The sequence below is a fragment of the Cricetulus griseus genome, chromosome 4 (assembly GCF_003668045.3).
Source record: "Cricetulus griseus strain 17A/GY chromosome 4, alternate assembly CriGri-PICRH-1.0, whole genome shotgun sequence".
Lineage (NCBI taxonomy): Eukaryota > Metazoa > Chordata > Mammalia > Rodentia > Cricetidae > Cricetulus > Cricetulus griseus.
In genome coordinates this window covers 85846323-85868309 of record NC_048597.1, presented here as the reverse complement: position 1 = coordinate 85868309, position 21987 = coordinate 85846323, and the positions used below count along the sequence as shown (strand labels likewise).

Here is a 21987-nt window from a genome sequence, read left to right as displayed (position 1 = left end):
CTAAGAGACATGATTAATGTATGATACTGCAGTCCCTTTGATAAATGGACCAGTCATGACGTTGGATCACCCAGTATAAAGGAAAAACGGGAACCCCCTGCCTGTCAGTCATCCTAGGATATTAACAGTGGAAGCACAATTCTGAAAATATTTCTGTTAGTAGGGTCCAGATTTTGAATTTTCATTGGTTGTCTCTGGGTAAAGCATATTTTCTCTCGTGAAAATGGAGTTAGAGGCTGGAGAGATGGCTCAGTCTTTAAGAGCACTGGCTGCTTTTGCAGAGCACCCTGGTTCAGTTGCCTTGCTAACATCAATATGGCAGCTCACAACCTCCTGTAACTGTGTTTCCAAGGGTTCTAATGCCTTCTTCTGGGCACTGCATGGTGCACAGACAAACAGGAGGGCAAAATACTCAAGTGCACAAAAATAAAAATGAACAAATCTTTAAAAAAATGGAGCTGGAACTGTGTTCCTATGAGATTCTTTTATACTTCATTCAGTTTAACTAGGATGTCAGGAAGTAAAAACAAGTCTTGTTCAGCCACTGCCAATAGAAACATGACTTGGTGCTTTAGGAAATGATTGAAGAGATAAATAGCGTTGGGCAGGAATCTTAGGCTTACATATCACAACAGTCCAGCTGTTGTCTTTGACTTAGCAACAGTAACTATGGCCTGAAGTTCAGCAAAGATGGACTTGATGTTTTTGGTTTGAAGCACTTTCTCAAAAGTTTCTGTTTCGTAGGCAGGGGTCCCGGAAGAGAGATGGATACTTACAAGAAGAACAAGGAGTTTAATCCAGTAAAGGACCTCGGTGAGATGCTGGTGATTGGATTGTCATCTAAAATTCTGACAAGACACATCAAAATGTTTCCAATGTTAGATATTCCTGAAATAAACCAGTGGAAAATATAAAAGGGCCACGAGAAACCGATGCCTGGCTCACTCCTTTCCCATGAGGGATGAATGTCTTTGCTCTCATTCTAGGGGAGGAGGATTCTGTTTGCTCTAACTTCCTGCAGCTCTTCTCCCAGGCTTACCCAGTTGGAACTGATCTCTCTCTGTACCCACTTGACAAGCACTGACTGGCTGAAAGGGTCTCCACAAACAACCTGCCTGCTGCTTAGCTGAATGAAGGGGGGATTTGAATACTCCCCCTCAAACCACATAAAAGCTACAAACTGTTCATCTTTAAAAGGTGGAAGGCAATGCCTTCATCACAGAGAAGAAATAACACATGATTGAAGAGACAGATGTGTTAAACCAGATTTAGACATCACCCAGTGTTTGCGGTACGTTGAAACTTCACACAGTACCTGCTACTATGAACAACTTGAATGCTTTTACAGATCAGTTAGAAAAAATTAGAAGATGCAGGTCCTTAGTGACTGGCTAGCTGGGTCATCTTTTTCATGTGCTAATTTTTCTATTTCTAAAAATCTATGATTTTTTCTTTTACTTAAAAATAATTGTATTAATTCTTTGTGAATTTCATACAATGTATCTTGATCATATTCATCCCCCTCCTCCAACTCCTCCCAGATCCACCTCCCCATTCCCTGCTACCTAAACTTTGTGTCCTTTTTTTTTGAAAAAAAAAAAAAACTTTCGAGTCCAGTATGTGTTGCCCATATACTCTCTGGCGTGGAACCATCCAAAGGAGCACAGCGGACCCACCAATAGCCACACCCTTAAAGAAAACCCAGTCTCCCCTGTCATAGCAGCCATCAATTCCCAACAGCTCCTCAGTGGGGTGGGACTTCATGCATACCTCCCCTTTCCAAGCTGGGATATTTTGTCTGGCTTGAGCTTGCACTGGTTTTGCCCCCTCCCTCTCCTCATTTTTTCTTTCTTTCCTTCCTCCTTTCCTTTCAATGGCTATGTATATTTTTTGAGGAATAAGTGTGACAAGAATAAAGCACCAACAGGCACATGTGGCCCTTTAACAAATGCTACCTTGTACCCTTCAAAAAGAAGAAATGATAGTGTAAATTCTTAGAAAACCACATTTTAAAATTTTATTTTTGTCTCATGTGCCTAGAGCTCACAGAGTCTAGGAGTTGGTATCAAATCCCCTGGAGCTGGAGCTATAGACAGTTGTGAGCTGCCAAGTGGGTGCTGGAAACTGATCCTAGCTCCTCTGCAAGAGCAGCCAGTGCTCTTAACTGCTGAGCCGAGCCATTTTTTTAAGCCCCCAAATCACATTTTTTTAGTCTCGTAAGGTCTATGCAAATGAACAAACTGACATGAACACATTTGTAAGGAGCCTTGATGGGGGAAGAGAAAACACGTCATTCAGTCAAATTATGGTTTGAAACTATATTTAGAAGGCGAAGGGAAACAGTCGCCTCTGAGACCCAGTGTCACCTTGTATTCTCAGAAGTCCATGGTATGTAGGATCAGGAGCAGAGAGTTACAAGAGCACCTAGTATGTGACAGGAGCTCTGCCCTGGGCACTTCATGTTTGTTATGTGACAATGCTCATAACAGTCCTTGTAAAGAAGGAGTCATTAAGATGGAGGCCTGGCATGATAAGGAAGTTGACTGGAGCATTAAGCCCAGGACCAGGATCACACTAGGTCTAGATGGAGCTGAAGCCCTGGACTTTCCACAAGCCAGGCCAATCTGTAGACAATGAACAAGACAACACAGAGCCTTCCACAGCTCTTTGCTTATTGTGCCAAGGAAAACACAAGCAGCTGGTAAGAGATGCTTGGAGACAGGGTTGTTGGCTCAGGGGGAAAGTGAGGAAATGGCTGGTGTTACTAGATTCTCCTACATTCTTCTGGATGCCCTGGGGATCAGAGCAAGCCCTGAACCTCTTGCTCCCTAACTCAGAGGTTTCTAACAGAGTGCAATTCTACCCTCCCAAGGGGTACCTGGCAATGTCTGGAGATACCTTGCTGTTGTCACAACTCAGAGAGAAGTTGCATTGCTGGCATCAAATGAGGGGAGACTTCCTGCAATGCACGGGGCACGCTGTCTTCTCTGCTTTGAGCAAAGAATTACACAAGTCAAGATGTCAATAGTGCTGGGGTCGAGGACTTTCTGTTCTTGGTGACATTGGATGGCTGCCTGGCTTGGCAAGACTGCCACTGGATGCTGGGGCTCCCCTGTAATAACAGCCAGGTTTCTTTTCCATAAAACCATCCCCTGACCTACTCATGTCTGAATTGCTTGGGCAAAATGCATGCGATTGTATGTGAGTCAGGAACGTAATAAACCAGAGACATCCCAGCCTGGAAACTATCCAAGCATTGTTGTAAATCATTAAGACCAGGAGCATTTGTAAGAGAGAGAGGAACCAAGATACTTACAGCCAAGTGAGGCGATGCAAGTCTTTGAATGTTCCAGGCCTGAGAGCTGTAATGCAGTTATGGCTAAGATATCTGCAAACAGTATGGGTGAGTTCATTAGGCAAACTCCATACCCCAGGAAGCCACACACAATTAGGCTGATTCTGTTTTGAAGTCTGGGTACCTGCTTCTGCAAGCATGTTCTGAAGGAGCAGAAGCAGGGGTTGGAGAGACCAGGAGGTACCCAGAACTACAAGCCCAAGTTGGGTCACACCGTGACTAGGTCAAATAGTGTGGCCAAGAACAATATTGGTGGATATTACATTAGGTTGGAGTGGAAAGAAAGACAACTAAATATGTAGGGCAATTCTTACTTTTGTCCTTTTTTGGTCATATTCTTAGTACGTTACTATTTTAAGAAGTATATATTCAGTGAGCAATGGTAGGGAAAAATAAAATACTAAGATGCTATGGAAGTGATTGAACAGCATGAAGACAATATAAAAGAGACAAACTTCGGATAATTAACTATTCTTGTACAATGAAGAATTTTAGGTGCTTTTTGTGGTACAGGAGATGAAACTCAGGGCCTCTCATCTCACATGTTAGGCAAGTGCTCTGAGCTACATCCCAGCCTTAATACGAATACCCTGTAGCCTTAAGATTTCTTCCATGACCCCACACTGCTGATTCCACCTTTGTAGTCTTTTCTTTAAATGATACCCACAATATGCTCATGAAGAAGTTACTCACAGTATCTGTAGATTGTATAATCCAAAAAACGCTTTCCTGGATATGTGTGTGATACAATTGTGCTGGAGGTATCTGTAGGAACAAGGAGGGAAAGTCATGTGACTTCGGCTTGCAAGTTATACAGGCTTTAAGCTTCAATCGCTGTGTTATAAGCTTTTCCCCTTTTCCACCTAAAGGCAGTGGGTGGAATCGGATTACAAAGCACAAAGTTTTATTCATACGTTGCAGGGAGGTGCAGTGGCTACAAAGTAAGACAAGGCATGCAATAAGAGTTGGCTATCTGTGATCTGGACCACCAAAGTCTAGTGGTGTGTGTGTGTGTGTGTGTGTGTGTGTGTGTGTGTGTGTGTGTGTGTGTGTGTGTGTGCTAAGGTTTGAACCCAGCGCCTTGTATAGGAAAGTGCTTTACTACTGAACTACACTGTCAATCCCTACATCATCTATGGCTTTGATGTCCCTCATTTCCATTCAAATCTATGCTTACAATGTCACATGAGGCTGTGCTAATTGTCATGGTGTTTTACTGTAAAACCATGGACAGAACATGCACGTGATTGGTGTCTAACTAGACTTTGAATTTTATCCTGCTGCAATTATTCCCTATCAGAATGTTGCTTCTTGAACTATGTCTGTGTGGAGACACATGCAGCAGAAATCCGTTTTTGGGCTTATGATTATACCATGAATAAGACAGTGGGACATAGATCAGCATCTGTTTAAACATCAGAGGAGTGTCTGGACATAATGAAAGAGAATATGGTGAATTAGAGTGCAAAACAAAGGAAAACAAATAAAGCATGTAATGTGTTAGTAAAGACCCACTGAAGTTTCTCTTAAATATAAAATCCACTACTCAATTAGGCCAGTTCTGTTTTATTTGAGATGATTTTTAACCCTAGGGCGCCGCACACACTCTTCCTCCTTAATGAAGAGATGGACACCATTGCAAACTGAATGTGACTTTGTGCTTTCATATTAGAAGTCAAAGGAAAGAGACATTCAAACCGAGGACCCGTTTGAGTCCTCCGCCACCTGCAACTGGTCCCCTCTTACCAACATTACCTAAGAATCCAGTTCCTTTAATAATGGAGAGGCCCTGGTCTTAGATTTAACTGTTGGCTGTGGCTTCGGAGAGACTGCGAGTCTTGAGTCTCAAGTCTCAGGTGTAGACTGCCAAACTTAAGCCCTCTCCTTGGTGTCTACTTTCTTTTTCCAGAAGAACGATTTAAAGAACGTGAGGATGGAAACATGACAATTTGGCAAATGGTGCCTCTTTCTATTCCAAACTGAGACAGAAGTCCATTAAATGTATCTCACACTGAACAGCTTGTCTAAGAACAGCTTCCTGGATCATGAATCCCAGCTCTTTCAAGCGAAACACCAGGGTCTTATGTACCAAACTAAAGCAAATAAATACCTTAATGACATGTGTGCTCACACGCTATTTTTAAATGTGACATTATGTACTTTAGAGCCAGGCAGGCACCTTTAATTATGTTCCATTGCCAGTGATTGATTGCATTCAACAAGAACTCAGGTTAAGAATAAATACCTAATTTTCATAAGGTTTGTGTTACAATGAGGAGGAGGATCGCTGTTGGTTTCCATGGCAGCGATGATAAAACGTTAGAGTCAACCCCATAAATTGTATTTTATTTCTTTGAAAGGTCATCTCAAACTACTTTTTTTCTTCTTCTTCAACTTTAGAAAATCCTGGAACTCCAGGAGATTAGTAAGATAACAAAATTGATCCATAGTAAAAGAAAATTTACATTCGTTGAGCAATGTTCATGCATCTGGCAATTAAAATGAAATTTTGTTGTGGTAATCTTTTCTCTCCGTGTCAGAATGACCGCAGCTCTACCGTGGGGATTTAGACGAGTATAGACTGGAGACTCAGTAGACAGGAAGTTCCGTGCTGTCTCAGGGGTGGCATGCTAATACACAGCAGTGGTCTCAGCAAGGAGGTTTAGTCTCTACCTTTGGGGCCCTGAGGAAATTTGGGAGCTGAATTATGCAATTGTTTCCACACTCCTCCTTTCATCGGATAGCAGCGACCTCATGTAGGGATGTGGACAGTAGAGGAGAAAGGACTTGGCTAGAGATGCCCAATGTTGGGTTTCCTGTCTAAACAAACTAATGATTTCCCTGCCTCCCTGGGGCAAGACTGTATGTCTCAGCAGAAACTCTGGGACATACTGACCAATTTCTCTCCATCTCTGGGTTTTTGTTGTGATGGTTAAGAATCACCATGTCCATCAGGAGCCCTGGTCTCTGGTTGTGATTATCCTAATAGCTAATTACAGGTTTTAACTGAGTACCTTAACCTTTGTACATTTCAGCTGGCTTGTGTCTAAGGTTGTCTAATTAGAAATTCTTAACAACTTCTATGATACCCAATAATAGAATGTGTTAGAGTTTGAATCCTAAATATCCCCTGAAGGCTTGCAGCTGTTGTGAGGGGCACAGACTTAGAGATGCAGACCAGAGGGAGGTCTTCAGGCCACTGGGGACACATCCTTGAAGAGAAGAGTGGGGCCCCAGCTTCTTTCTCCTCCTCATTCTCATCTGTTTCCTGGTAAGGAGGTTCTTCCCTCATCTCACTGCATGATTCCAGAACAGGGCCCATCTGTCCTGCACTGAAACCTCCCAAGCTGTGATATTGAAACCTTTCCTCTCTATAAATTGATCATCTCAGGTGTTTTGCATAAGTGATGGAAAGTTGACTAAACAGAGGTTGGAAAACAAAAATCTTGCCATTCTTTCTGTGACCACTGTTACATCATGCACACAGTGTAAACACAGTATTGATTGACAGAAGGAACATGTGACTTTAAGAATTGCTGAGATGTAGAAGTTTTGTGTTTCTGATTTCCTCTCTAGAGGGCCCAGGGCTAATGTGTAACTATGCCAGTGTGGTGATGGCAGTGTGATCACACACTCTAGAATAAAACAGAAGGTACCGATAGTGTCTAGGATTACGTAGATGATAAGCAAAGCAGGTAAGATGATACTGTGTAGCCACACACAGCTCTACTAGGTGGCCTTCCTCCAGGGATTTCGTTTCTTGTTTGAGGGTGCCCTTCTTTAATTTCATGATGGTGGAATCACTGATAGTGTTTCCAGAGACTTCTCTTTTATGCTAGGTGTTGAAGAATAAAACAAGAAACCATTTCTGTCAAGGATCCAGCATGTGCAACACCCCTATGCTGATAGTTATTAGACTGATTATTATTAGTCCTCTTGGCAGGTGTAGAATCTTTAGAGACCCAGAGGAATTCAGCTTGGAAGGACTGGTAGACAATCACCCAGGCTACAAATGGCTGATACAATATGAACCTGTGAGTTTTCTATCCACAAATATCAATAGAAGGCATCGTGCTGACTAGTAGAAACATTCTTATTCTCTACTCAATGCGTCTCTTTAAATAATCCAGTATGAAGACATGAAGTAGATTAATGAGTGGCTAAGAGCTCTAGTTGCTCTCTCAGAGGACTCATGTTCAGTTCCCAACACCTAATGGTGGCTCACAACCATCTGTAACTCAAGTTACAAGAGAGCTGATACCCTCTTCTGGCCTCTGCGGGCACTGTATGCAGTTGGTGCACATAGACGCAGGCAGGCAAAAGTCTCATACACACAAAATAAAAAATTTAAAAGATCTTTTTAAAAAGTAAAAGTGATGCCAGGTGGTGGTGGTGATGCAGGCCCTTAATCCCAGCACTCGGGTGGCAGAGGGCAGAGGCAGGCAGATCTCTGTGAGTTCAAGGCCAGCTTGAACTACAGGGCAAGTTCCAGGACAGCTAGATCTCTTACACAGAGAAACCCTGTCTCACAATCCCAGTCCCCCAAAAACATGTAAAGTGAAGATTATGGGAATACTTTGTGAGGAAGGAATGAAGCAAAGGCATTTGAGTCATTATCAAATGATATAGTTCAGGGATCTAGGGTGGAGGTTGTGGGCTTGCCACTGGGCTCCCACGGAGACCATCTCTCATAACCACCAATTCCAGGTCTCAGTTATTCTTTCTCTGGGATGCTAGAAGCATATAGTCTCTTTCTCACTGAATACTATTTATATTTTATTTACACACTAGTTATTGATGTATTCTCTCTTCAGATATACTAACATCATCATCATCATCATCATCATCATCGTCGTCGTCATCATCATCATCATCATCAGTTTTTGTTCCTCTTATCCTGGGATTCAGGCTGTAACCTGTTTACATGTTTTACCTGCAATGACTATTCTTGCCTATGCTTTCACTTTCCAAATTAAAAAAAAAAAAGATCACACCCAGCCCCTCTGATCCTGCAATGTCATTCTTAAATAATATTAAGGAAAGTCTTGAAACTCTGTATTGGGATAATTTACCTCAAGTCCAAGTCAAACCTCTGAGAATGGTTCAGTGAAACCATATTCTAAACTATGAAATGAGAACACCTCCTTTTCAGTGCTTTGCTTTCTAATCTTGGGTTTGGGACCAGATTTAGCAACATATATAGAAACTATTCAACTTTGTTCTCAGATCAAAAGTGCCTTAAGACATCACCAGCATTCCCCCATAAATCTACTATTTATAGTTACTTACATCTTTTCAAGTTCTGTGTATTTGCTGAAAACTTTGACTGGAAGTCTGTGAATTTTGTTTTTCTTAAGAGATCTGAAATAAAAATCAAGACAGTTTTTTGTTACTTTGGGATAAGTTTTCATGTGGCCCACTATGTAGCCCACGCTAGCCCAGGCTTGTCTTGGTCTTCATCCTCTCTCCTTGGCCAGTTGGCATAATAGACTAGATAGGGTATGATGATATCACTGTCTCCCTTAATCTCTGGATAAATAAAAACAAGTAAAAGCCAAGACAACAGAAGATCCCAACCATCTCAGACATGCCAGATGAGGACATGACTACAGATTCCTAGCCTTAAATTTCTTTATGCAAAGTTCAAGAGAGTTGGCATGATCTAGAACAGCTAATTTTTTGGATCTTTGTATCCTTGCAGTCTTAGAGGGATTGTCAGATTTAAAAACAAGATGGCTTAAATCTGTTCCTTTCTCTTCAGCAGCAGGGCCACAGAAATAGCAGTACACAAGTTAGAGCATAGTGGAAAAGCACTCCAGGCCACAGACCGACATCATGAGGTGAACATTAACCAGGCTCATCTAGAAGATCATATTTAAAATGTATTTTCCTGCAGATGAAGCATGTCAGCCTCATTGGTGACTGTTTTTAGAAGTAGTTTCAGGGGCTGGAGAGATGGTTCAGTGCTGAAGAGCACTGGCTGCTCTTGTAGAGGACCTGAGTTTGATTCCCAGTATCCACAAAGTAGCTCACAACCATCTGTAACTCTAGTTTCAGGGTCTCTGACGCCCTCTTCTGACCATTGTGGGTACTGTACACATGTGGTGCACATATATCCGTGAAGACAACACTCATGTACATAAAGTACAAATAAATCTTTTAAAAAGTACTTTTGATTTTTTGCTTATTTTATTACTTATAATGTATCATTACGGCACTACAGAGTTTTCTGTGTTTTTTTGTGTGAGTTTAGGTAAAAATATGTGGAGCATACTCACAGTAATGTCACATTGCTAGAAACCTTTGGCACAGCTTTTAAGTCAGCTTTTATGCATTCCAGTTCATTTTCAATACAATAACAGTGCTGTGGATACTGGCTGAGAACTAGAAAGAAAAGACAAAAAATTGTACCAGAAAACAAACAAACAAACAAAAATCCAACACATTTATTTTCGAGAACAACTGACAATTTTCTCTTTTAATCAACTCCATAACGATTTATATCTATTAATGGACCCCCTGATCCCTTCTTAAAAGCAAATAAGAATTCTCTCCAAATCAAGTATAGACCCATGGGGTATTCCTCTCATCTCTAGCTTCTTCCCGAAGTCATCTCAAAGACATTTAACATCTCAAAGAGCAGGAAGAAACCACATGTGTAAACAAATAAAATCACAACATGCACTGAAATAAGATAAAGTTTTGTTTAGTGAAAAGCACCATTTGTTTGAGTAAGTCTCCATGGTGATGGGTGGACCAACTCAATTCAGTAGTATGAAGTAGTTGGTAAATCAATGCTTACTGATTTGGCTTTAGTTGTAAGTCACGTGGGATATGGGATAGAGGAGCAGAGAAAGATGGAGAGGATTTTAATAGAATCTTTAATTTTTCCACTGACCCCATGGATATTTGATTTGGTGCAGTTAAGAAAGTGAAAGTTAATTTCTATTTCTATTATTATTATTATGATTAATTAGTGAACTGTTTTGACATAGGGTCTTGCTATGTAGTACATTACCTTCTGCCTTGATCTGCTGAGTGATGGTATTCAATGTGTGTGCCATGGTGTGGACCCAGCCTGTGACTATTATGCATGGAACTGTGAGTATAAAATCTTTCTAATTGCCCATCCTTTTTTTTGTGTCGAGTTTAAAGTGAATTTAGCTGCATTTTGGCAGCAAAGCCACCACAACTATTCCTGGATCCCCAGTTCATGCAAGAGATGATTTCAGTGCATAACATTTTGGATAATATTAGTTCAACCCAATAAAGATAACGCTAATTTGTTTTGTTTAATGTTTATTGGCATCAGGAATATTATGGCTGTATTATTAGAATGAAGGTTGTGATCAAAAAGTACTCGGCAATAAAAGAATTTCATATGGTCAAGCTGGGTATGCAGAGGCACCATGGGTTGAGTGGTTCAAGCAGCAATGGCTCAGTAGTCAAGAGACTGACTGTTCCTGCAGAGGTCCTGGGCTCAGTTCCCAGCACCCACATGGTGACTCACAACCATTTATAACTCCATTTCTAGGTCCTCTTCTGGCCTCCTCTGGCAGCAAGCATGCTTGCAGTGCAAAAACATGCATGCAGGCAAAATCCAAACATAAAAATAAAAATAAATAAATCCTTCCGAAGGTAGAAATGGGGGTCTTTTTCCACCCTCCCTGTCCTGCCACCACTCTCTTCTGAGGATGGTCCTGGAAAGGTCCTTCTCATCTCCTTCCGCCTCACTCATCCCAAGACATTTCTTGGGCTCACTTGGCACAGTGATGGTTTTGGCCCAGATCCCTCTTGGTTGTGGATCTATCCTGTACCTGACAAGGCTCTGCAGTGTCCCTGTCCGGGCTTCATGACCTAACTGCCAGTAACTACCCATCCTCTCTATCCAAGAATTGTGACAGCCAAGGCCAGACATGGTGCCCCATCTAAGGCTTTCTTTTCTCAGCTGTGGTCTGCATCTGAAGGGGCCCTTTTTAAACATCTCATCTATCCTGAGCTTTCTCTCTTTACTCCTAAAAAACTAAGACACAAAAACAGAGACCTAACCCAGTCAAACACACAGAAAAGCCCTAACTTTGGTGATTTGATTTCCCAGTGTGTATGAAGTGAGCTCCTGAATGAGACATATTAGGAGAGTGTTAGAATTTTCAGTTATATTTCTTACTAATCTTGTCATTTCTAAATTAGATTTTTCTGTGTTGCTTTGTTTTGTCAAACAGTGAAAACTTTAAAAAAAGTGTCTCAACAAGGCAAAATTTTTGTCTTAATAAGCAGATGCATTTGGAAAAGCAAGCACATGAGGCAGGAAGTGACTAGCTTTTATTCCCACACAAGTGACTGTGGCTTTCCCCATTTTCTGGGGTCCTGACCTCATGGTCTCTCATGATTGGCTAGTTTTTAAAGAATTGGCTCAAAGAAAATGAAGGGAGAAGGGTCAGCCACCTTACTCAAACATGTTACAGGGGCCTTTGTGTAAACAAGGGTTTTTCAGGGTGTGTGTGTGTGTGTGTGTGTGTGTGTGTGTGTGTGTGTGTATCTATGTGCCCCATATGTGTGATGTGCTACAAAGGCCTGAAGAGGCCTTAGCTACAGATGGTTGTGAGCCACCATGTGGGTGCTAGGAACTAAACCCAAGTTCTCTGCAAAAACAGCTCATGCTCTTAACCAGTAAGCCATCTCCTCAGCCCCAATTTTTCTTTTATCTTTGGATACGTGGACTCACTACACAGTCCAGGTTGGTTTTGAACTCAGGATCCTCCAGCCTCAGATTCTTGATTGCTGGGCTTACAAGTGCATACCATCATATCTGCCTTAATTTCATTTTTACAGATTAGGCATTCATGTATAAGTATATGAGTTATGAACTAGTATTATGAAGTTCACACTGCAGTCTTTCTCAGGTATGTGATGGGGACTGTGTTCAGGGCCCTCATGGATACCTAAATTCACAGACGCTCAAGTCCCTTCTAAAAGTGATGCAGTATTTGCATAGAATTTGCATACAAACTCCTTATTCTTTAGTGTATCTCTAGAGGCTTCAGGATATTGATTATAATGTAAATGCTGGTGATATAGTTGTTACACCATATGTATTTTATATTGTTATATGATTGTAGTAACAGTACATAACAATATAGAGTATACATTAATACTAATGAAATTTTTTGTACAAGTTCAGCACAGATATAGTTTTTATCAGACTATTTCTGATTTGTCCTTGGTTGAATGCACGGTTATGTAACCCCTATATGAGGGCATTGACTACACTGTAGTATAGAGTTTTGTTGTTTTTTGTTTGCTTGTTTTTGAGACAGGGTCCTACTGTGTAGTCCTGGTTAGCCTGGAACTCGCAAAAATTGCCTTCTCCTGCCTCCCAGAGTGCTGGGATTAAAGGTGTGCACAACCATGCCCCATGTTAGTACAGTATTTAATATATGCACATTACACACATAAATGAAATTTATGTGTACTAACATATATACACATATATACACAGTGTGTGCCCCAAACCCTCTAAGGGCATGCTGCAGCCTCCTGAGTTCAGTTCTGCCCTCCCAACTCATGCTTGTAGGATCTTAGCACACTTGCACAAAGGCACTGTGCAACCTGCATTGGACAGCTACCTGTACTGCTTAATAGCTGTGTTCACCTGTTATCTCTCTGCCTCCATCTAGGGACTTCACAGTGCCCCCGCACCCACCACCAATGCATTGCTTGGGAGAATATTCCCATTCCTGACAGAGCCCTCATTTCTTACAGTGGTCTCCCACGCCTCCCTGGGCAGACTGGAATCACCTCGTCTTAGTGAGAATGTCTTTCCAGCTACACAAGCGCTATTTGTGAGTTGGGAACACACCTTAATTGGTACTGTATTTCAGCCCTTTGTTGAAATGAAATCAAAGAAAATAGAACTTTGTTATTTGTCATCATTATTGATTATCTATGCATTCCCATGATTGATCCAGTGACACAGAAATGAGCATGCATGGACATGGATCTATTCCCCATTTTTTCTCAGACCCAAAAGCAGACAGGAGAATGGTAACCAGTGAAATACATTGAAACGAAATTACTCTGAAGGTAATTGAGCCACTACAGCAGTCCCCCCTTATCCACAGGGGACACATTCCAAGACGCCCAGTGGATGCTTGAAACCAGAGATAATACAAAATCCTGTTATTTACTGATTTCCCTATGCCTACATGCCTCTGAAAAAGTTCCATTTGTAAATCAGGCCAGTGAGATTAAGAGTAACTTATAGCAATAGAGAAATCATAACAATACACCATGACCAATGTTATGCGAATGCGGTCTGTCTGTCTCAAGGCATCATCGTTATCATCATCATCATCATCATCATTGTGAGCTGGAGTCCCAGCTCCTGAAAATGTTCATTTATTGTTTTGGGACCGCAGTTGACGTCAGTTCGTTGAAACTATTGACAGCAAAACCTTAGATAAGAGGGGACTGCTGTTCCCAGATAAATCCACGCACCACAATCACGTTTTTGTTTTTGTTTTGTTTTTTTTGCAAAGCCGATACCGTCTTTGAACCGACACCACTTACAGCACTCCTGTGTTAATGTCACTTTATTGACATTTCCATGGACTGTGCCAAATATGGTCGCCCATCCACTAGTGTCACCTGTGGGGGTGGTGATTGATACGCATCAGTTAGTCTAGAAATCAGACAGCATACCACAAGACAAAAGTATAAAAATTTCACGAAATCAAACCAGAAAAAAAACCCCAAAAAACCTGGTCAAGCAACAGAGTGACTGTTTTCTTTTTTAAATACGAAGATAGCAGGAGAGAGTTAAACAGACACATGTGGGCATTTCCGGCTTTCACCCACAAGGATTGCAGATGTATGCTTCACAACACACGTAATGCAAATATTATGTTACGTGATCCTAAGTGACTTAGCGAATAGTAGCTATTTCTAATGCTGACATTTTGAATCTTTGACTGGGATATTGGGAGTTTCACAAGAATACTGCACTCTGCATTTCACTTGTTGGGTGAAGATGGGAAGGCCTTGTGCAGTGGGTACTGAGTTCTGATAAAATCGGCCCTTCTTTACTTTGCTCTGTCCCTGGACACTGAGCCCAGGGTCTCACACACTCTCAGCATGGGCTCTGTCACTCCTTGCCAGATTTTATTTTTAAAGAAAGCGAAAACCAAAATACCTTTTAATAAACAATGTCAAATCCTATTGAGGGAAATGGCAGTGCTTTGGTTTCTCATGCCTTAATGTCATTTACTATTGTGATATTCTTACCTGATAATTCTTTTATATTGTAAAAATCACATGTGAGTAATGTATATATACATATTTACAAAATTGGGCCTCTTTTGAAGCATCCTTAATTGAGTGTTGCTATAAGAATGGTAAGATTTGCATTGTAATAGAGGGCACCAAACTCCACACAAATGAAAAAGTAAATTCACGCAGTCAGTTGCAGGTTCCTCTGATTCCTGATATCTATAATTTATCCTTGCTCCCTTTTCATGTCCTGAATGGCGCTATCATGATATTATAAGCTATTCTGTGTGCATTGTTCGGTTTGGGTTAAAAATGTCCTTGTCGGGTAGAGAAACAGGAGTGATCCTTGATTCCCATGTAGCAAAAAAGAACTCTCTTGGAGTAGCTTGCTCACTGACAATCAGAGAACTGCCTCTAAACTGAGCACAGACTGAGTGCCTAGTGTGTACACTCCTATCCTATCCTGGTGGTAGCAAAGACTGGCCTTTTCTCAGGGTGCTCACATTTGCCAAGAGAAAAGTAAGGCACAGGCAGGACTCTACAAGGCGAGAGGTTTGCCCTTGGATGCCTGTGTAGCCCTCTTCGAGGGGGAGGGACAACTGAACTGAGTATTTGTTTATTTATTTATTTATTTATCTATCTATTTATTGTCTTAGTTGTTCTGGATTGGACCTAGCACCTCCTCCTGAACACTAGGCAAGCATTCTCACCTCTGAACTGAGTGTGAGGGAAGGAGCAGGCAGGACTGCTCTGTGGAAAGGTGTTAGGGTCGTTTCCTGTCCATGAATACTAGGGGCAAGACAGCTGCTTGGCCGGCCAGGACATGGCTGCCCCACTCAGGTGCTGGCTGGCCAGTGCTGAAGGGAGCTGGCCTTGTGTGGCATGCTAGGAAGGTCTGAGTTCCAGCGTTGACTGTGACTAAGTTGACATATCAACCTCTCTGAAATCTGTTCTCCTCACAGGAAGATAGTCAGATTAGATCAGGCAAGATATATGGTCTTAGCACATGGCCCTCAACTTGGCCTGGGAGACCCTTAGTAATGAACTATGAAACCTCTTCAGATTTTGTATTCTTGTAGTTTTTGCTCAAGCTACATTGCTTTTGCAAGACTGACCCTCTTTCACCTTATTTCAGTTAGCCCCAGGGCCCTTTATTTCCTATGCCTGGAATTCTATGCCTGCAGAATATCTCCCTCCCTCCCTCCCTCCTTCCATTTTGTACCCATTTCAAGTCAATTTAATTAAAAAATGTTTTTCTTGATTCTGTCCTTCAAGTGGATTTCCAAGATGTTTTCCTGTCTTTTTATTTGTTTGCAATTGGGGATTCTTTTCCCTCCACGTGCATTCAGTTATCTACGCAGAGTCTTGTTGCTTTCCTATTCCATGAGCTCAAGGTCCTTGTTGCCTCCTTACTTCTTTTGAGCTCGCCGTGTCTCAGTGATGTGGGGAGGTCCTGGCCCATAGGTGACATGCAAGGTCAGTCTGCATGATCAATTAGTTCTCTGGGCGAGCCCAATGACAGCATAATATATATATATATATATATATATATATATATATATATTCTTAAAGCTGAACAAAGCTATTGGCCACAAGGAAGCCTCTTAAAATTGAGTTATGAGAAGCAGAGTAGAATTTAGAATGCCATTTCAATTTTTATGGGGCCATCTTTTTGACTTTAGCAGGCTCTATATCCTAAAATTCAGGTCATTAGCCTAAACGCAATGGCAGTGGTTATTAGACCACTCCTTCTAGGTCATTACCCTCGCTCATGGGATGACCCACAGTTTGGGGGGACACATGTGGTGAAGTAGGTGTGTGGAGCACAGCAGGGGGCAAGACTCACCACAGTTGTCCTCATCGGCACCATTCTCACAGTCATCCACGCCATCACAGTGGAAGGCTCGGGGCAAGCACTTGGTGAGATTCCCACAAGGAAAATACCCTTTTTGGCACAGAGGAGCCACCATACTGCCATCAGCCAGTACAAAGTCTACATGAGAGATGAAACAGGGCAGATACAAAAAATCTATGTAAGAGAAACCAAATGTGAATACAGCTAGGCCTTGCCGGCACAGTCTCGTTTAGTGTGATAAGAACTACATCAGGCTGGTTCGTCCGCTATCATTCTCAGAGCACCAATATGGAAAAACCCTGCCAGTAACCACAATCTAACCTCACACTAGCCATACGCTGGGTGAGATGAAGACCCATTTTGAATTTTCATTCAGGGAGGTAATGCAAAGAAAGCCAAACGTATTGTTCCACTATTGCATGGAGTTGGGGAGGTATCTATTGCTTGAGGCAGAGGGTAAAACTGTGCTTAAATAGGAGCAAAGAAATTGATTTATGCAGCTATTAATTTTTTTTCCTAAGAAAGATTTAAGGTGACCTAATACATATGCAGAAGGACTGTTTAAATGGGAGCTTGAGAGAATACCTGACCTTCGTTAAAATAAGGCGTGACAACCCTGACAGTAACCTCTTCCGTTAAGGAGTTACTGAGTGCCAGCACTCTGCTGGGTAATTATCTCATTTTCTCTTCACTTCTCCTAGAGCAGTGCTTCTCAACTTTCCTGATGCTGTGACCCCTTAACACAGATTCTCATGCTGTGGTGATGCCCAACCATAACATTATTTTTGTTGCTACTTCATAATTGTAATTTTGCTTCTGTTATGAGTCATAATGTAAATACCTGTGTTTTCCGATGGCCTTAGACAACCCCACCCCGAGTTGTGAAAGGGTCTTTAACCCCCAAGGGGTCATGACCCACAGGTTGAGAATCACTGCACTAAAGTGTGGCAGGTGTTGTATCTTTCTGCGTGTCTTAGCAGAGGGTAAACTAAGCACCTTCTCTGGGGTTGTCACCTGGGTGACTTGGCTAAGGTCTGGTTCCACCATCTGGTTCCCAAGGCTACAGAGAACCACAATGCTGGGAGAGAGTCCATCCATTCTGGAATCTGCCTTTCAAAGAGTAGAAGTCATTTATAAAGGCAAATTAAAAATAACTGTCTTGGGCAGAGAGCGAAACACATGAACAAGCATTGAAGCCAAGTCTAGTTGAACAGAAGGGTACAAACAGGAAGCCCAGTGGCCATTTACAAGGCACAGGGAACAGGGTAGACGAAGCAACCCCAGACGTTTAGATCTAATAAACACGAATTCAAGTTTAAGAACACGCCTTCCAGAAAGATAGGCAGGCTTTTTATACATCAGCTAATAAAATTATGGAAGTCTTGAGGTCAAGCTGAAACTTCACATTTCCAGAATTTTGTACCATGTGTTTTGATTGCATTTCTCTCCTCCCCAACTCCTCCCAGATTCCCCCTCCCTTCCCACCCAACTCTGTGTCTTCTTTTTTGTTTAAACCCATTAAGTCCAATTCATGCTGCCCGTGTACCCTTGGGAGGTTTCAAGGGAGGGGAGAGAGAATGAAATGGTATAAAGGGTAAAGGTGGGATAATGGGGGAAGGTTTAAGTGGGGTGAGGGGTAGGAGGGCGGGGTAGAGGAGTGAGTAGAGGTAGGAGTAACCTGAAGGCCTTTTGAAAAAGTTGTTTAGAAATCTACTACTGAAACACATACGTACACACATATAAAGAGTTTAAACGGTTCACAGTATAACAGAGCAACAGCATCCCCACTAGACATTGCAAATAAGTGCACAAATAAAAAGTCCAAAGCTGAAATGTCACAAGCATAAAGAGCAAGCAGACTCTGAAACGGCTACCATTTATTATGACCTGTTAAAGGAATGGGGAGAGGTGTTGGTCAAGTGGTCCCAACCATGATGTCACCATTGTGACCAGGAAGATATTTGGGGGAGTGAAGAGAACAGTGGGTTTTAATAGGTTATAGCTGGACTTGCCATCATGAGCATTGTCTACTGTGTGCTGGATATTTCCTCATTATCTCATTGAATGCTAAAGGCAATGCAGCCACTGGTGTTATGATCATTATGGAAAGATGTTCTTATCTGGGTCTGGGGAAACACCAGGGGATGCTGCCTTGCACAGAAATTGCATCCCACAAATGTTTTTTTGAGACTTCCCTGCTGGTCCTCCTTGTTCACGAAGCTGTATCTATTAACAGGCAGGCGTTTGGTTGTGGGCACCCAGCCTGTATGACTCAGTGCACACACTAAGCTTCCAAGGCTGTCATTGGAGAGGACAGTTGGATTACGTGAACTTTAAGCTTGTTAGTTGAGATGACCCTGGAGATGGAGCAAGTGCACAAAAACAGGGCAGCTGGTCTTCCCCGGGGACAGTGATGTCACGGAGCACTCTTGGAGGCTCTCACAGATGTGTCTTCTGGAACTTTCCCAATCGAGGAGGCTAATCTCAAGTGTGACCTGAGGATGTCAATTGGGGGTGGAGATGGGGATGTGGGAGGGAGGGGTGAAAGAAGTGGAGGAGACAGGCTGATCACAAATGACTCCAACTGTTAATTAAATCTGTCAAGAGTTCCCAATTCTCATTCTGCGGTGCCTTTTTCCTGGGACATTTCAAGCATAAAAGGGATATGGAAAGAAAATAACGACTAAACTCAACTCCTCCCTCCCTGTCCTCTGTCTCCTTCATGTCTGGTATTACTTGGTGCTCAATTAACTTTTTAAAAAATAAATTCCCATTGGTGTTTAAAAAGGAAAGAGTCCCTTTCAAAATTAACCTTCCTGAAGTTGTGGGCTCCCATTTAAATTCTGATGGAATAAAGTTCAGTGTTCTATGTACCCTACTTATCATTCTGTCCTATAATCATGAAATTTAAATAATAATTAAGAGTCCCTGCTGTGTTTGGCACATCCTGAAGGGGACCCACTGGCCATCTGTGGGAGGCATATTCCACAGTCTGTGGCTCCTGTCAGCTGTGGAAGTAGAGCGAGACAGTTTTATTGAAATTCAAGGATTATAAAAGTGGAGGCTGCCAACATCAAACAAAACTGGTATCTTCCAGAGGTTTCCATGGGCCCCTTTGGCGAAACTCACAGCAGAGGGGAGATTTGGGCTTATGAAAGGAAACTGCTGTCACAGTCCCTGTGATCTCTAGTCAGTACCCCAGACATGGCTATGCACTGGCATTATACAATGGTTCCGCAGCTGCCTTCTGGAGCCAGCTGGACTGGTGCCCAAGGATGCTTTTGGTTTCCAGTCAACACTTTTCCTAGGCTACTAGGAAGCGATGTTCTAGAAGGTCTGTTTAGGTTTCCCTGTAAGAATCATTAGAGAGGGCCAGGTCCCTCTCCTGATTATCTGACAACAGTAGTACTAAATGGAACTGAGGGAAGCCCTCAAAAACTGGGGGAAGAACTGATTGAGGTTCTCTTGAAGAACCAGCCTGCCTCCATCTTGAGCTTGAAAGATTATTATAGTAAAGACAAACTAGGTTCATCCCTGTTTATGATTAAACCTGTTTCTCAAGGACTGGGCTATGCCCCACCTGTAACCTTAACTAAGGTTAAGGTTCTGTACTGCCTGTTGCAGGAACGGCAGTCGGGTCTTTGTTTCAAAAAGTTATAATGACCATCTTGATAGACTACCTTTGTTTCAAAAGGGTGTTATGACTACCTTGACATTCCGTTGCTATGACTACCTTGTTCTGACCACCTTGCAATCATCTTTAAGTTTCAGTAGGTGGTTATAACTAACTTGTTATGCTTATGTTCTGCTCCTGTAACCCCACCAACTCCTCCATTTGGAAACCGATGACTCCTGAGCCTTTATTCCACACATCCAATGCTGACGTCTTTGACCCTGCCTCAGGGGGAAGCAGCCCTTGTAGGGATATAAAAAGGCTTGGTTTAATTAATTGCTTGTTTTAATTAATTTGGTCACGATGATTTGGGTCAGGGGTCTTTCTCCTCCCATCTTTGAGAGTAACACTCCCTCCACACTAGTACCAGAAAGGGTGTTTCACAGAGGTGACTGGCTGAGAAGGCTTAGGTAAGCTCCTCTCTGTGAGGGTGACACTGTTACCAAGGGAGGTCATGGAGCTGCAGCAGATGTCACAGAGGAAACCTCTACCATGCATTTAAGAGTTAACTATTGAAACATCCAGGAGATGCTAACTGGTTGCCAGTCAACAAGACAGGCACTGCTGCCCCCTCTGGGCGCTCCATCTAAGTGGGATACAGCAGCATCTGGGCAGCTCCCACTGGATTGGTACACTTTCTGCAAGCCGCCCTATTCCTGGGAAGAGTTGGGACATCTCTAAAAGCATTGTTTAGAGGCCAGGCTGACCACAATTTCACAATTCTCCTACAGCAGCCTCATGGGTGCTGAGATTAAGAGCCTGCATCACCGTGCCTGCCAAGCTGTGTTCTAGTGTTTAAAATACCCATCTTGTTTAGTGTGATTGAAGGGTCTACTTTCTTTCTGAAAGCTGCCTGAGAACGATGAACTCAGGGAATGCCCAGTGGGTGGGTGAAGGGCAGAGGAGAAGGGCAGGGTGAGAAGGTGACAGACCTGGGTAACACTGGGACATCTGTCTTATCTCTTGCTCCTCAAATTCTGAGGAGTGGATTTCCCTGTCTCCTGGAACTGTCATCGGCTATACTGCCTCTGAGCAGGATTCATCCCCACCCCACTACTGTCAGTCCACAGAGTTACCTGCACCCAGGGCTCCTGCCAGGAGCCTAATCAGAATGTGCCTTGCACAAATGTAGGGAGGGTAGCCCTCATGTAGACTGTCTGTGCTGAGCCATTTGAAGGTCATATGGTCATGGACCAGGGCCAAGGATGATGCTTGATGATACTTGAAGGATGAGGGCCTCCAGACTTGTTCACTGTAAAGTCCCCTATGTGGAATATTCCTTTACACTGAGTGAATATATGTCACCAAGATTGGTTTAATAAAAAAGATGAAAGACCAGTCAGTAGGTGGGATTTTCAGGGCAGAGAGAATTCTGGGGAGAAGAAGGGCAGAGTTGGAGGAGACACCATGAGATGCAGAGCCAGCAGGGTGAGAAGTACATACATGAGGTAAATGAGCCTCAAGGCAGCATGTAGATTAATAGGAATGGCTAATTTAGCAAAGCTAGCTAAAAACAAGCCTAAGCTATTGGCCAAGCATTTATAATTAATATTAAGTCTCTGTGTGGCTATTTGTGAAGTGGCTGGCTGGACAGAAAAGTCCATCTACACTCCCAAGTCTGTATGCTGTTGCAGCATCTCAAACATCTCTACATTAGCTATAGCATTTCTTTCCTGTATTTTCAATATCTCTTTCTGGTCATGGAATCCCCTCAAACATCTGCACATTAGTTTTATTCAGTCAGTTCTCAGAGGCGGGACATAGCTTAGAGATAGAGTGCTTGTCTAGTGAGTTCCAGGTTCAGTCTCCAGCATTACAACACACACACACACACAC

General features: G+C 42.5%; 1 protein-coding gene across 1 annotated transcript in view; it reads right to left on the bottom strand.

The window, feature by feature from the left end:
* The window catches only part of Rxfp2 (relaxin family peptide receptor 2), a 49131-nt gene extending 27966 nt beyond the window's left edge, over positions 1-21165 (bottom strand). Inside the window, exons 1-8 of the mRNA XM_027413408.2 lie at positions 21084-21165; positions 16470-16616; positions 13925-14002; positions 9634-9739; positions 8645-8716; positions 4049-4120; positions 3317-3388; positions 777-848 (exon numbers count right to left, since the gene is read on the bottom strand). Coding sequence (XP_027269209.1) covers positions 777-848; positions 3317-3388; positions 4049-4120; positions 8645-8716; positions 9634-9739; positions 13925-14002; positions 16470-16616; positions 21084-21165 — 701 coding nt within the window. The remainder of the gene's footprint in view (positions 1-776; positions 849-3316; positions 3389-4048; positions 4121-8644; positions 8717-9633; positions 9740-13924; positions 14003-16469; positions 16617-21083) is intronic.
* Between the last annotated feature and the right edge of the window lie 822 nt (positions 21166-21987).